The following is a 17,441-nucleotide window of genomic DNA, read 5'->3' on the forward strand; positions in this document are numbered from 1 at the left end:
TCTGTTCCAGGAGAGATCCGCGTTCCACTACCTCCAACCAATGTTCATGTTACTGAAATTGGACACACCTATGCTGCCCTCTGCTGGAATGAACCGTGTCCCCGTGGCAGAGAATCACTGACGTACTATGTGGAAAAGGTGAAATGTGTGAAAATAATTGTAATGTAATTCAGAGGCAGACTTGTAGTTGTGTGAAAATGGCAAATGTGCCACAAAAAGATTTTGATCGAACTGCTGGTGATTTGATTATAGTAGTTTTGGGGCCTTGACATATTTAATAAATTACAATTCTGCTGTTGACAAAAAGAAAGGGTTAGAACAAGGAAAGCGCAGTTAACAACCTCCACATTGTGACTGGAGGGTCATCGACTACATCTAATTTGGAACTTCCAGTAACCAAACTGCATTTATTCATCTAAAACTGCATCAAAATACCCACTGGGTGAGATGGGCTCTGGAGGTCATGTGACCCCCTTGTTAGGGTTCTTGAATCTGAGTCAGAGGCTCCAGATTCACTGCAGGATTTGATGGCCAAGGAAGGCGGACAAACCCTTCCAACGAATGCCAGGGAGACAGTAAGAGCGGGAGAGATTCCTGGTCAGCCATGTGATGGAAAGAAAATCAGAGTCCTTACCATCACGATTCATAGTTCCAAATTACAACATGCATGGAAAAGTATCCAGGCTCCAGTAGATTCAGTTGGCTGGATGTCAAATGTGGATCAGATTAATGCCAACATGGGAAGCAGTGACGTGGTGGTATTGTCACTGAGCTAGCAATCCAGAGACCCAGGGTAATGCTCTGGGGACCCAGATTTGAATCCCACCACAGCAGATATTGAAATTTGAATTCAGTAACAAAAAATCATAGAATCATAGAAACCCTACAGTGCAGAAAGAGGCCATTTGGCCCATCGAGTCTGCACCGACTACAATCCCACCCAGGCCCTACCCCCATATCCCTACATATTTACCCACTAATCCCTCTAACCTATGCATCTCAGGGCACTAAGGGGCAATTTTTAGCATGGCCAATCAACCTAACCCGCACATCTTTGGAATTCTGGAATTCAAAAAACAGTCTGGAATTCCAAATCTGGAATTAAAAGTCCAGTGATCGCCACGAAATCATTGTCGATTGTCATAAAAATCTATCTGGTTCACCAATGTCCTTTAGGGAAGGAAATCTGCCGTCCTTACCTGGTCTGGCCTACATGTGACTCCAAACTCACAGCAATGCCTGTCCTCTGAAATGATGGGCAATTAGGGATGGGCATTAAATGCTGGGCCCAGCCAGCAACACCCACATCCCAGGAACAAATTCAAAAAACAGCATGTTGTTCGATTCCCATTCCGCCTGGATTTGTGGCCTGTCTCCTTCCGTGACCTGTGATAGAGGTCATTGTGATGAGGGGGGGACCTGCCTTCAGGCACAGAACTAAAGAGGAATGAGTTCTGTATTTACCCAAACAGCCTGCTGTCTCCTCTTCCTGGTCAAGTAATATAACAGACAGGGTATGAATTATATTACACTGGTGACCTTCATTACATCGAGTTACATTGAAATGACAACATGGAAACATTCCATTTGACCCAACCAGTCTATGTTGATATTTATGCTCCACACAATCAGTTAACCTCTCAGTTCATTCAGTTCACATATTCTTCATTCCCTCTCCCTGCAGCCGCCTTTATAACTTACTCCTGTCTGACGATTCTTTTTCAACAATTTGGCACCAATAGATTGACTGACAAAATTGTCAGCATTTATAATAAGATCACACAAGAACACAAGAAAGGCGGCACGGTAGCACAGTGGTTAGCACTGCTGCCTCACAGCTCCAGGAACCCAGGTTCAATTCCGGCCTCGGGTCGCAGTCTGTGAGGAGTCTGCACGTTCTCCCCGTGTCTGCGTGGGTTTCCTCCGGGTGCTCCGGTTTCCTCCCACAGTCCAAAGATGTGCGGGTTAGGTTGATTGGCCATGCTAAAATTGCTCTTAGTGTCCTGGGATGCATAGGTTAGAGGGATTAGTGGGTAAATATGTAAGGATATGGGGATAGGGCCTGGGTGGGATTGTGGTCGGTGCAGACTCGATGGGCCGAATGGCCTCTTTCTGTACTGTGGGGTTTCTAAGATTCTAAGAAATAGAAGCAGGAGGAGGCCATAGATCATGGCTGATCTATGCTGACCTCAACTCCTTTTCTGTGCCATTTCCCCATAGCCCTCTATTCCTCAATCTATCAAATATTTACTCCCCTCCACTTTAAATACTTCTAATGATTCAGCCTTCACCACCCTTTGGGGCAGAGAATTCCAGACATTCACCACCCTCTGTGAGAAGAAATTTCTATGCAACTCAGTTTTAACTGACCGGCCCTTTATCTTGTAGCTGTGTCCCCTTGTTCCAGACTCTCCCACTGGTAAAAACATCTCACCATCTACGCTGTCGAGCCCCCTCAGAATCTGATATGTTTGAATAAGATCACCCCTCATTCTTCTAAACTCCAAGGAATACAGATCCAGATTATTTCGTCTCTCTTGCTAGGAATTAGCCTGGTGAATCTCTTTTGGACTGCCTCCAATGTTACAATATCCTTTTCTAGGTAAGGGGACCAAAGCTGTCAATGCATTATATAATATCTACACTTTACAAGATTCTCCTGTTTTGTGGACATCCTCTAGACTGTGAATTCCGACACCTTTGGGCTGTGTGGGGGGGATCCATTCCCAATATAATTACTGCAACCTTGTTTCCTGACTCAGGCTCCGGGCCTGACACCCTTTCAAAAAACTGAGGACAGAAATGCGTCTGCTCTCCCAGAGATTCTCTGCTCTCGCCCGGGCCTGCCCCATTGCCAGCGGGAATGGGGAATTTGGTGCTCAGCCAAAGCACTATTCGCAGCAGCGGCACCGGAGAATCCCGGCCGCGGGCGGGGTCGGAGGTTTTCGAAACTGGTCTCATTAGGGATTCAGGAAAAAAGATGACAGATTAATGAACCTGAACAGCTTGTCTAATCGACACTGGGCCCATTTGAACTAACTTCCTGTAATTTCAATACTTTTCATTTCATAGAATCTTAGACTCCAACGGTGCAGAAAGAGGCCATTTGGCCCATCGAGTCTGCACTGACCACAATCCCACCCAGGCCCTATCCCCATAACCCCATGCATTTACTCTAGCTAGTTCCCCTGACACTGAGGGGCAACTTAGCATGGCCAATCCACCTAACCCACACATCTTTGGACTGTGGGAGGAAACCGGAGCACCCGGAGGAAACCCATGCAGACACGGGGAGAACGTGCAAACTCCACGCAGACACTGACCCAAGCCGGGAATCAAACCCGGGTCCCTGGTGCTGTGAGGCAACAGTGCTAAACACTGTGCCACCAAAGTGCGTCGATCTAACTTTTTTCAAATAGAAAGAAAATAAATAACAAATTTTGATCAACTGATCACAGTTTTGCATATTTCAACAATGTGTCAGGTGTTGAAAAATGACTGCTGGGAAATGTTAATTGGTGTAATTTAAAGCAAAGTCTATAAATACGCATGCTTCACTCAGTGACCTTTAAGTAAAGTCATAAATCTTTTGTTTATATATAAATATCGATCTCTAAATTCACGTTTAACCGGTATTTCTTTCCTTTCAGTCAGTAGCTGGAAGCAGCAGTTGGCAAAGAGCAAACCTTGAGGTTCCTGTGAGCTGCCCGAGATTTGCTGTCACTAACTTATTAAAAAACAAGTTATATTGCTTCAGAGTCCGAGCTGCCAATAAATATGGGATCAGTGAACCATCCCAGCCTTCTGCAGCCGCTTCACTTGGACAAACCCCAGGTAAAATCATACAACTGTAACAAGACTATTCATTATTCAATTCAATCCAGGTACATATAGATCTGATCCAACTGCAATCCAGGGATGAAAGTTTAACATATTGCTCTCAGACATGAATATAATATAGAGCTTCTCCTGCACATGTAGTCCAGTGATACCATAGAGTCATAGAATCCCTACAGAGCAGAAGAGGCCAATTGGCCTATCGAGTCTGCACTGACTCTCTGACAGTATCTTACCCAGGTCCTATCCCTGTAACCTCACACATTTCCCATACCTAATCCATCCTTCTTCTTCCCTGCTGCTGTCAGACCTTTGAGTGGACCAACCTCCCATTAAGTTGATCTTTCTCTACACCCTAGCTATGACTGTAACAGTACATTCTGCACTCTCTCCTTTCCATCTCTATGAACGATATGCTTTGTCTGTATAGCGTGAAAGAAACAATACTTTTTATGGTATGTTAATACATGTGACAATAAAAAATCAAATCAAATCAAATCAAATCCAACCCACACATCTTTGGACACTAAGGGGCAATTTAGCAAGGCCAATCCACCTAATGCGCACATTTTTTGGACACTAAGGGGCAATTTAGCATGGCCAATCCACCTAACATGCCCATCTTTGGGCTGGTTAACCTAACAGGTTAATAAACTCTTTACTTAGTTTATTCACTTTGTGGTCAATGCCAGGTAAACACATCTTTGATCCCAGCACAAACCTAATGTAAACTGTGAATGTAAATGATCTGAATTATTGTCCATTAATTCCTCCAATCTTTCATCCAAACATAATCCTGATGTAAGCATTTATTACTCTCCAGTTATCTAAATTTTATTAATTTGCTAAATTAGTATAGTCAAACCCCTTGCAAATTTATTATAAATTGTCACTGAGCAATTTACAGAAATATTGATAGCTTTAGGAAAAGGAAAATTGCGTTCACATGTGGTCATTGTCCTTTAAATGTCTTCACCCTTTTAAACATTGCCTCTTGATGACGTATGAATGACTTGATTACCGTGTGAATTATCTTTCTCTTATTCAGCTGCACCTTCTCCACCACACGACATTGTACCTGTGAGAGACACACGGAACTCGGTGATTGTCCTGTGGAAAGGGCCTGAAGATGAAACCGAACTCCTCGGTTTCTATGTTTATGTTTGTGAGGCTGGGACAAACAATTGGGAAACTTGCAACAATAAACCTATCAGTTCAAAGAGGTGAGAGGGTGGTCATCTTGTTAGAACGAAGCATCGGTGAACATTGTAGGAGAGCTGATTGTACCTGAAAAATGACTATTTAAAAAGAATTTTCATTCGCAGTACCATGTAAAAATATAGAATCATACAATGTAGAAGAGGCCCTTCGGCCCATCTGGTCTGCACTGACACGCAAGAAACACCTGAACTTCCATCGAATCCCATTTTCCAGCACTTGGCCCATAGCCTTGAATGTTATGATGTGCCAAGTTCTCATCCAGGAGATATATATATTTAATATCTGATTTTTCTCACACCTCTGCATATTTTGTAATTATTTTTCCCTAAATAAAGGAAAGGAAATCTTCAATACCAAGCCTTTTGTGATCTCCCAATGTCCCAATTAGTGCTTCACATCTCATAGAATACGTTGAAGTGTACACTCATTCACTAAAGCTGCTTCAGGGATTAGCGTTAGTTTCAGTTGTATGCTAATTTCCTTGTTCCATTGAGGTGAAGCCATTCTGTCAGGTACCCAGTGATATCCCAACACCCTGTTTTTGTTCATTAAAAGAAATAGGCAGAAATGAAATCAGTGACTGAAATAGAGAATGGACGGGACCAGGTTCAGTTCCTGGCCTAACTAATCTCCTCTGGAACTTTTGTTGGAATTCCACAATTACCCATTGACCTTTTTGGGCTGGGAGGAGGAAAGATGTCGATCAGGGGCTTGCTGCTGGTCACCATATACAGAGACTCTGAGGTGAACCTCAACTGTGTGGTTGTCAGGTGTTCACAGGTCAGCCTTAACTGCAATGGTTACCCATTGACCAAAGACTGACAATCATTCTCTCGACTCCCATGTGAAGAATGGAAGCTTGGTTGAGGTAATGCAGAGCAGTGAAAGTAAAGGGAGAAATGGGTGAGCCAAAGAGTTACAACAGTGGCTGCATCACTCGAATACAGAGTTAATTCATTACAATCATGTCTGTTTCCATGTGCTAGTTTTGCAGTCCATGGTCTCATTCCTGGAAAGAAATATGTATTTCGAGTGAAATCTGTCAATCCAGCAGGACTCAGTGACTATTCCGTGGAATCGACCCCCATCGTGGTGAACAATGCCATCTGTGAGTGTGTATTACCAGCTTTGGAAAATAATCAATTGCCAGAGAATCATTTGTGTTAGTCAAATTTCAGTCATTATAACATTCAGCTATACATTTCCAAATATGGAACAGCATTTTACACATTCAAGTCCCAAAGTTTTTTAACCATGCCCTGCAGAATTCGACAAATAGATTGTGTTTCCAAATGGGAGTAATTTTTCAGTCTCTATAAGAAAGTACAAAAGAAATCAGTGTCTTTAAAAACTTCAGATTCAGAGTTCAGTTATCAAAATGACTTGTTTTGTAGAATCCATGAAGTATGTTAAAGGGGTAGACAACAAAATGGAAAATATTTGATGATGTTTAAAACTTTGAGTGTTGTGAGGGATAATGGATGGAGATGTTGATGCTACTTAACATTTACATTTTAAGATACTCGCTTGGTTTGAGAAAAAAATGAGTTATAATTTCCAGTAGGTTTATCCAGCTCTTCCATCAACTTTCATCATTTTCCTTCCCTGTGCTGAATTCACAATATTTGTTACTACCTGGGATGATTTCACTAATGGATAAGCAAGAAAACATTTCCCTCTTTTACACTTCACCAAGAGTGAGAGTGAAGTCTGGTTGTGTTCATGCCAAACACCATTACTGTAGAGGAAATGAGAACAGGTCAATATCTCTAGCTTGGACCATGCCAGTGGGAGAAACAAGCCGCTATTAATATTTTAACTATCCTGTTCCCTCTCAAAGTCCCATTGTTGGAGTGAGCCTTTGGTTTAGTGCCAGCATTCTCACCTCTGAGTCAGCAGGTATAGAGCTTGAAACCTGCCTACAACAACAACCTATATTTATATTGTACCTTTAATGCAATGAAACGTCCCATGTATGACAATGAGCCACACGAGGAAATGTGCTCAGGGATCATGTAACTATTTAACATGGAAGAGTCTTGTTTGTTGTCATCATTGTTTTCAACCCTGACTGCAGACAATAAGTGGAGACCAGGCTACCAGCTTCAAATTGTGGGATGATATCCAGTAGGAAAATCTCATCCAGCGAGTGTGGAAACATCGCAAGTCTAGGACTGTCCAAATGCCTGGCATAACAATAGCCTATCACCTTGTAGGGAGAGTTCAGCCTACCTGAACTGCACACAGTACTCCAGCTGTGGCCTCATCAAAGTTCTATAGAACTCCAACATGACTTCCCTGCTTTTGTAATCTCTGCCTCGATTGATAAAGTCCCATATGCCTTTCTCATCACTCTACTAACATGCCCTTCTACCTTGAGACATCTATGGAAAAACACGCCAAGGTCCCTTTGTTCCTCAGAACTTCCTACTATCCTGCCATTCATTGAATACTTCCTTGTCAAATTGCTCCTTCCAAAGTGTATCACCTCACACTTTTCAGGGTTAAATTCCATCTGCCACTTATCTGCCCCTTTGACCATCCCGTCTATATCTTCTTGTAGCCCAAGACACTCAACCTCACTGTTAACCAACCGGCCAATCTTTGTGTCATCTGCAAACTTACAAATCCTACTCCCCATATGGTCACCTATGTCATTTATGTAAATGATGAATAATAGGGGACCCAGCAAGTTTCCCTGTGGTATGCCACTGGACACTGGCCTCCAGTCACTAAAGCAGCCTTCTGTCATCAACCTCTGTCTCCTACAACTGAGTAAGAAGTTTAACAACACCAGGTTAAAGTCCAACAGGTTTATTTGGTAGCAAAAGCCACACAAGCTTTCGAAGCTCTAAGCCCCTTCTTCAGGTGAGTGGGAATTCTGTTCACAAACAGAACTACCGGTCCTACAACTGAGCCAATTTTGAATCCACTTTATCACATTACCTTGTATTGCGTGTGTATTTGCCTTCTTTATAAGTCTCCCATGTGGGACCTTGTCAAAGGCTTTGCTGAAATCCATATAAACTACATCAATTGCACTATCCTCATCAAGACATCTGGTCACCTCCTCAAAAAATTCAATCAAATTGGTGAGACATGTCCTCCCTCTGATGAAGGCATTCTGTCTATCCCTGATCAAACTTTGCTTCTCCAAGTGGAAATAGATGCTCTCCTTCAGAATTTTCTCCACTAGTTTCACTACCATTGACATGAGGCTAACTGATCTGCAGTTTCCTGGCTTATCTCTACAACCCTTGTGAAATAGTGGAACCACAGCTTTGACAAAAGGGTCATCTGGACTCGAAACATCAGCTCTTTTCTCTCCATACAGCTGCTGCCAGACCTACCGAGATTTTCCAGCATTTTCTCTTTTGGTTATTTATTATTTGAACCACATCAGCTGTTCTCCAATCCTCTGACACCTGCTCCATGGCCAGAGAGGAATTAAAAATTTGGGACAGGGCCCCTGCAATCTCCTCCCTTGCCTCCTACGGCAGCCTGGGGCACAATTCATCCAGAACTGGAGATTACTGCCAACACCTCTAATACCTTGTCCTGCCCTATGTCAATTTGCTCAAGAATCTCACAGCCTCTCTCCTGAATTCCATACCATTGTCCTCATTCTCTTGGGGGTGAAGACGGATGTGAAATATTCATTCAACGCTCTACCAATGTCCTCTGGCTCCACTCACCGATGGCCACCTTTGTCCCTAATGGACCCTATTCTTTCCCTGGTTATCCTCTTCCCATTTATATACTTATAGAATATACAAAGAACAGTACAGCACAGGAAACAGGCCCTTCGGCCCTCCAAATATCTTGAGACTTTCCCTACTTTTACCAGCCAGAGCCTTCTCATATTCCCTCTTTGCTTTCCTAATCGCTTTCTTAAGCTCCACTCTGCACTTTTTGTACTCCACTAACACCTCCGCCGATTTTCTCCCCTTGTACCTGCTAAAAGCCTCTCTTTTCCTTCTCATCGTACGATTGGGAAAAGACAGACGATGAGTTACAGAACTATTAGGCAACTAAATGATAAAATATATTGGGGTAGATCCACCATTAACTTACCTCTTCATTGGAAAGAAGGTGGAGAGAGGATATTATGGACTAATTTGGCTCAGATATAGATGTCAAGAATATTTGATTTTATACAGAATAGCAAGAGAAGGGGAGAAAACGCAAACTATAAAGGATAGATTCAGGTGGAACATAATAAATCAATATGTTACTGAGAGGGAGATGAGATTTTGGAACAATTAACCAATGGAAGTTTTAGAGACAGCTAGCTCAGATTGTTGCAAGATGGAATTGGACAACTATCTTGAAGAGAAACGTGTGGTCAGTTCAAATTGCTAGACTAGTGAGGAGTCAGATTGGATGGAGCAATAATCTTTCGTATACCCTGACCTTATGCATGTGTTTTCTTGTGAAGCTCTTCCCTCAGCTCCTTATGGCCTGACACAACTGAACTCTGGGAAAAATGAAATTGTGATCGGCTGGAAGGAACCAAAATTCCCTGTTGGAGCAGAAACTTTGGGCTATTTCTTGGATTACTGTGATGTAGAAGCTGACTGGCATGAAGTTAATGTTACACCTATAAAAGCAAAGATTTACAAGGTAAGTTAAGACTCCAAGTTTAGACTCAGTTTATGTTATGCTTTTGTAATTAGTTTTGCCACAATGAAATAAATGCAAACTGTCATCTTGGTACTTCTGTCCAGTTTCTACACTTTTCTCCAGATGGTGACTTCAATAAATAGATGAATTCAAAATAACAGATGAATATAAAATGCCACATCAATGAGAATAGAGTAAGAACATAAGAAATAGGAGCAGGAGTAGGCCATTGTGGGCCGAAGGGCCTGTTTGTGCTGTAGTTTTTCTATGTTCTATGTTCTATCTAGCCCCTCGAGCCTGCCCCGCCATTCAATAAGATCATGGCTGATCTGACGTGGATCAGTACCACTTACCCGCCTGATCCCCATAACCCTTAATTCCCTTACCGATCAGGAATCCATCCATCCGCGCTTTAAACATATTCAGCGAGGTAGCCTCCACCACCTCAGTGGGCAGAGAATTCCAGAGATTCACCACCCTCTAGGAGAAGAAGTTCCTCCTCAACTCTGTCTTAAACCGACCCCCCTTTATTTTGAGGCTGTGTCCTCTAGTTTTAACTTCCTTATGCACCAACAATTCCAGGAAAACGTACCAACTAAATATGCACCTTAAGCATTCAAATGCATTTGATTTGTTCCTCGTTAAAGGATGGGAGGCATTGGTGCAGTGGTATTGTTACTGTACTAGTAATCTAGGAACCCATGGTAATGTTCTGGGACCTGGTTTCGAATTCCACCATGGCAGATGGTGAAAGTTGAATTCAATAAAAGTCTGGAATTAAAAGTCTACTGATGACCATGAAACCATTGTTGATTGTCATTAAAAACCCAGCTGGTTCACTAATATCCTTTAGGAAAGGAAATCTGCCGTCTTTACCTGGTTGTGGTTGACTCTTAAATACCCTTTGAGTTCAAGGGCAGTTAGGGCTGGGTAATAAATGCTGCCCCAGCCACCAATGCCCATGAAATGACAAAATGTTGGTTTACACAGAGAAACATACTCACCGAAATTCTACTGACCTGACCACCACGAAATCAGGGTGGGCGAGGGGCGGACAATGGAAATGTCCATTGACCACGGGCAGAAATTTCCAGTCTCGCTTGAGCGAGGCCATAAAATTCTGCCCACTGTGTTTTGAAAGTCTGCTGATACATCTGGCAAAGTTTAGGACAGATGTTTTCCAAACAAGATGGAGAGAAAGTTGACATGAGCTTCTAACATGATACTGGGAGTATCCTTCATTATGTGGCCTTTATACCAGAGTGATGAAATTGGCAGTGAAATGATGGAGACATGTGCAAAGATTAAATAAAGGAATGGTTCTTTCAAATCTTTTTCTTCTTCCCATGGATGATTAAAACTGAAGAGTGATAATAGCTATTTGAAAGCGAAATAGAAAGACTCTAGTTTGAAAACTCATCAGTCCAGAGTAATCTATTGGATTTCTCCCCAGAATAGTGATTTACATTTGCTATTCTTTCCTCCGAAGGTCCAAAACTTAACAGAAGGCTCTTTGTATCAATTCCGTGCCTTTGCAGTGAACTGGGCTGGTGTGGGACAACCATCTGAAGCCAGCGATCAATTTAAATGTGAAGAATGGACAATGTCACAGCCTGGTGAATTGCTGCCTCCTCATGTTTCAGACAAATTTAGTGCTAACACAATAATTATCATATTAGAGAGTGGAGCTCTCACTCCTGATTTTGCATTGGCTCTAACAGAATGCCTCGTGGTTGTGGGAGCCTGTGAAATACTCTCGCCACAAGTACTAACTGCCATATCGGCTAATATTATTTACAGCTATGGAAGGAGTGTTTAAGACCTAGCTTATCAGACTGTTAAACTACCTGCAAATCCTTCAATATTTCACACCAAGAAGCATGTGAGGATATGGAAATTACAACCATATTTTATCCCAGATGCACCATGATTAAATGTGTCTTCACTTTGCTCTGTAACACTCCTCAGTACATTATGACATTTGAATTAACCTGCATTGTTCCATGTGACATCATTACCTTACTGATTTTGAGCATCTATAAACAAAATGAATGATGTTGTTTATCAAAACGTGCTAACAAACGGAACTAGCCTCTTACTCTGGCATGTGATACACTTTTCCCTTTTTGTGTTCTTTGCCTTTGTTTGGAACTGATCATTTGCATAATAAAGTTCAAAATAAGTTTTCCATTTGTTCCCATAGGGCCACCTTTTGATGTGAGATTTCTTGAGGTTCGCAGCACCTCTTTGTTGCTTTTATGGGAACCTCCACTGTACACGGGCAGAGAGCCAGTAACCGGCTATATCGTTGAGATGTGTGAAACTGATTTGGAAGACTGGAAATCCTTAACTGACAAGCCGATACTTGAAGCACACATGAGGGTTTGTAAATGATGTTTTGAAAGCAGGGACTTTCCTTCCCTACACCAAGCTACCTCAGTTCATCTAGCTAGTGATGTGTCTAGTGGCACTTTCTACCTGAGGGACTCAACAACATTAATCAGATTTCAAACATAATTCCACAGGTTGTTAGGATATAGGCTTCCAGTCAATTCCCATGTGGGAGGTCCTAATATCAGCCATATCATTGTGGAGGGAGAAGAGGGAAAGTCAGGTAGATTCCCAAGCGGAAGAAGGGAGAAAAAATATAACAGATCATCTCACAGCGACGTTAGACACAAAGGCCTCTATTTTCACTGTCGCAATGACTTAGCATCCCTTTAAAAAGGGCGGGTGGGTCCTGATTCCAGGATTCCCAACCACATTCCTAGTTGTCTGATTTTCAGGAATGTCTTTAAAGGACGCAGGCTTCTTCCTGTAAAGCCCACACCTAGCACTCCTGAACCAACCAGCTGCATTGTGGAAATGGGTATCTCCTACTCTTCTGCATTCTTCATGGAGTCAGGCCAGTTTTTTGAAGAGTCATAGTTCACAGCTATTCAGAGGTGATGTGAACCCGAGTCTACATGACAGGTTCTTTTAAGAGGTCAATTCAAAAGGTCCCCTCATGCCCCCATGCCAAGCTATGGTGCTTCCATGCCCATTGACCCACTGTGCACTGTTTAGAACCAATTAAGTACAGTGACAGTAGGATATATTAAAAATCTTTTAAAAAAGTAATTAATTAATAACTTTTTGCTGTGTCATTTTGCTGCAATCTAATAGAAGTGTCAATCATTCAGACCCTTTAAAATATCAATAACAAAAATCACAAAGATCAAAAACACTTAAACTTGTATAAACAAACATTGTGAAATTGACAGCAGAGATCAGAGCCTGAGCTGTCAATCAAACGATGTTTTTTTTTCTCTGTGGTTCAGCTGCTTTAGTACTCTAATGGTTATCTGGGCTATTAGCCAAGCATACATAATGAAGCTTGGGTACATGAAGTTAGGCCGTGGATTAGCCATGATCTCATTGAATGGAGGAGGAACAATCTCAAAGGGCTAAATGGTCTTCTCCCGTTCCTATGTTGCCATGAGATTAGACAGTAAAATATTAGAAAGCTTCTTTTCTTCAAAATTCTCACCATCACGAATTTGGCACAAACTCTTTTTATCTTTTTTTTAACGTGAACAGGTTCATTACTAACCTCTGTGACTTTACCCTCCACATCATGACTTTGGGTTGTGCAGCAGTTACAATATTTAAACAGTAACTGAAATTTTCCGGTCTCACAAACCCCACTACCACTGCCAGCAAGAATGGAGAATTTGGCGCACAGCCAAATCTCCTTTCACAGCAGCGGGACCATACTGTCTGGGATTAATACTGTCTGGGATTAATACTGTCTGGGATTGATGCATCTAAAACAGGTGGATTGGTGAGGATGTGGTCAGGTAGGTTTAGAAAAAAAAAAGAAAAAAAAGTGGGCGGCACGGTAGCACAGTGGTTAGCACTGCTTCTTCACAGCTCCAGGGACCTGGGTTCGATTCCCGGCTTGGGTCACTCTCTGTGTGGAGTTTGCACATTCTCCTCATGTCTGCGTGGGTTTCCTCCGGGTGCTCCGGTTTCCTTCCACAGTCCAAAGGCATGCGGGTTAGGTTGATTGGCCATGCTAAAATTGCCCCTTAGTGTCCTGAGATGCGTAGGTTAGAGGGATTAGTGGGTAAAATATGTCAGGATATGGAGGTAGGGCTTGGTTGGATTGTGGTCAGTGCAGACTCAATGGGCCGAATGGCCTCTTTCTGTACTGTGAGGTTTCTATGATTTCTATGTTTCTATGACCAGATAATCCCAGCCATGGGTGAGGTGGGAGAACTCTGGCCAGTATTTCACTCTCCCGACACAGCTGATTGTGATGAATCCCCTTTCACTGAATCTATGCAGCCTTTTCAAACGGCAGAGAGAATTTGGACTATCGTCGAGAGTCGGGTCGAAAGGTTAACAGCTGGAAGGAAGGTTAGCAGCTGGAGGAATGGAACTGGCCAACAACTGGGAGTCACAGCTGATTGGATTCCATTGGACTACTGCTGCTTGGGGCACTGTGTGTGTTAAGGAGGAAACTAACCAGGAGGGGAACCCGAGGGAAGATATGACCTACTTACAAGACATGTTCCCTCTCCACCTCCTATACGAGTCTGAACAGGGACTAACATTTGCAGGCAAATATGCAACAATATACAGTGCAGGAAAGGGGAAAAACATTAACTTGCCAAAATGTTACTGGAGCCTAACTTATATACGTAACATATTTATTTGCATCTGTTCTCGTAAGTTTAAAATTGGTAATAAAGACAAGCCTTGTGACTGGTTCAGAATTTCAATGATTCAGTTCAAAGATATACAGAACTGGTTTATCTGCATACTGACATTTCTGATGTTGCAATGAAATATTCTTCTTCATTTTTGCTCTGGGAGCTAATTGCCTCTGTGCTATTTGTCAAATCATGAAGATTGACAGATAGTGAAACCAGTTCTTCTGTTGATGATGGGATTGCAGCAAAATAACTAATGGACCCACTTTATACAGTTTCCCTCCTGATTTGCTATCTATCCGATTGACTGAGTTTTTATATGGGGTGAATGATAGACCTCCGGGGAATTTTGTAATCTGTGCAACAAGGAATATATTGATTTGACTTGATTTATTATTGTCACTTGTATTGGGATATAGTGGAAAGTATTGTTTCTTGCGTGCTATACAGACAAAACATGCCATTCATAGAGTACAGAGGGGAGAAGGAAAGGATAATTGAAGTTATACAAAACATTGGTAAGGCCACACTTGGAATACTGTGTACAGTTCTGGTCACCCTATTGTAGAAAGGATATTATTAAACTAGAAAGAGTGCAGAGGAGATTTACTAGGATGCTGCCGGGACTTAATGGTTTGAGTTATAAAGAGAGGCTGAATAGACTGGGATTTTTTCTCTGGAGCGTAGGAGGCTGAGGGGTGATCTTATAGAAGTCTATAAAATAATGAGGGGCATAGATCAGCTAGATAGTCAATATCTTTTCCCAAAGGTAGGGGAGTCTAAAACTAGAGGGGAGAGATACAAAAGTGTCCAGAGAGGCAATTTTTTAAACACACAGGGTGGTGAGTGTCTGGAACAAGCTGTCAGACGTAGTAGTAGAGGCGGGTACAATTTTGTCATTTAAAAAGTGTTTAGACAGTTACATGGGTAAGATGGGTATAGAGGGATATGGGCCAAATGCGGGCAATTGGAACTAGCTTAAGGGGTTTAAAAAAAAGGGTGGCATGGACAAGTTGGGCTGAAGGGCCTGTTTCCATGCTGTAAACCTTTATGACTCTACGACTCTATGATAGGGTGCAGAATATGGTGTTGCCATTACAGGGGATAGGGTGAAGAGAAAGACCAGCTTAATGTATGATAGGTCCATTCAAAAGTCTGATAGTAACAGGGAAGAAGCTGTTCTTCAGTCAGTTGGTACCTGTCCTCAGACCTTTGTATCTTTTTCCCAATGGAAGAAGGTGGAAGAGAGTATGTCCATGAGGTCCTTGATTATGCTGATTATGTAGTTAATTTGGTGGAATGTAGGAGCAGATGGAGGCCATTTAGCCCATCGAGCCCACTCAATAAAATCATGGGTGATCAGTCGCCTAACTCCATGTACCTGCCCTAGGCTCTTAACCCTTGATACCCTTGCTCCATAAAAATGTGTCAATCTTAAGACTTAAACCTAACAATTGAAGCAGCATTCAGCGCTGTTTGAGGTGGAGGCATCCAAACAGTGAGATGGTAGCTGCTCTGTGATCTAACTCTTTGAGTAGAATTTCCGGCCGCGCTCTCACAAGACTGGGAAATCAAGCCCGAGATCAACAGATATTTGCATGGTCCGCTATGATTCCCGTGGCGGACGGGACAGGAAAATTCCACCCTGTATGTCCCACTTTGCCCCATATCCTTTAATATCCTGGGCCAGCAAAAAATGATCAACCTCAGTTTTAAAATTAACACTTGATCTAGCATCAATTTCTGATTGTAGAAGGGAGTTCCTTTTCCTCGTTATGTGAAGAGATGTTTCCTCATTGCATTCCTGAAAGGTCTGGGTCAGAGACTGTGCCCCATGGTTCTAGACACCCCAACCTGATGAAATAGTTTCTCCTGGACAGTGAAGAAGGTTATCTCCGATTGCAACGGGATCTTGATCAATTGGGCCAGTGGCCTGACGAATGGCAGATGGAGTTTAATTTAGACAAATGCGAGGTGATGCATTTTGATAGATTGAACTGGGGCAGGACTTATTCAGTTAATGGTAGGATGTTGGGTAGAGTTACAGAACAAAGAGATCTCGGGGTACATGTTGAAAGTGGAGTACAGGTGGACAGAGTGGTGAAGAAGGCATTCAATGTGCTTGGTTTCATTGGTCAGAACATTGAATACAGGAGTTGGGATGTCTTGTTGAAGTTGTACAAGACATTGGTAAGACCACACTTGGAATACTGTGTATAGTTCTGGTCACCCTTTAAATAGAAAGGATATTATTAAACTAGAAAGAGTGCAGAAAAGATTTACTAGGATGCTACCGGGACTTGATGGTTTTGAGTTATAAGGAGAGGCTGGATAGACAGGGACTTTTTTCTCAGGAGCATAGAAGGCTGAGGGGTGATCTTATAGAGGTCTATAAAATAATGAGGGGCACAGATAAGCTAGATAGTCAATATCTTTTCCCAAAGGTAGGGGAGTCTAAAACTAGAGGGCATAGGCTTAAGGTGAGAGGGGAGAGATACAGAAGTGTCCAAAGGAGCAATTGTTTCAAACACAGGGTGGTGAGTGTCTGGAACAAGCTGCCAGAGGTAGTAGCAGAGGCGGGTACAATTTTGTCTTTTAAAAAGCATTTAGACAGTTACGTGGGTAAGATGGATATAGAGGGATATGGGCCACACGCAGGCAATTGGGATTAGTTTAGGGGTTTAAAAACAAAGGTGGCATGGACAAGTTGGGCCGAAGGGCCTGTTTCCATGCTGTAAACCTCTATGACTGCCCTTAATATCTTCAAAGCTTTGATCATATCACCCCATAACAGTCTAAATTCCAGTGAATACGGATTTACTTTGTTTAATTTCCCCCTGTAGAATAACTTTTGGAGTCCAAGTATCATTCAAGCCACACGGAGAAGTAACAGAATGTTTAGTTGTGATTTGCAGGGTGTTCCAGTTTATTTCCTGGGAGAAGGTGACAATTGGTACCTTGCATGCTGAGAGCGACAGTTGAAGCTTTCCGAAATTTGAATTAACAGTGCCACTATTTGCCAAGTATTGAGGGAGTAGGAAAGGCTTTACACATGAGTAGGTG

General features: G+C 42.4%; 1 protein-coding gene across 1 annotated transcript in view; it reads left to right on the plus strand.

Moving 5' to 3' along the window:
* LOC144509436 (myomesin-2-like) overlaps positions 1-17,441 on the plus strand; it is a 118,877-nt gene that overhangs the window by 52,405 nt on the left and 49,031 nt on the right. The window contains exons 13-19 of the mRNA XM_078238314.1: positions 11-138; positions 3,651-3,834; positions 4,886-5,060; positions 6,045-6,166; positions 9,497-9,681; positions 11,171-11,297; positions 11,885-12,063. Of these exons, the coding sequence (XP_078094440.1) occupies positions 11-138; positions 3,651-3,834; positions 4,886-5,060; positions 6,045-6,166; positions 9,497-9,681; positions 11,171-11,297; positions 11,885-12,063 (1,100 nt within the window). The remainder of the gene's footprint in view (positions 1-10; positions 139-3,650; positions 3,835-4,885; positions 5,061-6,044; positions 6,167-9,496; positions 9,682-11,170; positions 11,298-11,884; positions 12,064-17,441) is intronic.

Source organism: Mustelus asterias, chromosome 21 (genome assembly GCF_964213995.1).
Source record: "Mustelus asterias chromosome 21, sMusAst1.hap1.1, whole genome shotgun sequence".
Classification (NCBI taxonomy): Eukaryota; Metazoa; Chordata; class Chondrichthyes; order Carcharhiniformes; family Triakidae; genus Mustelus; species Mustelus asterias.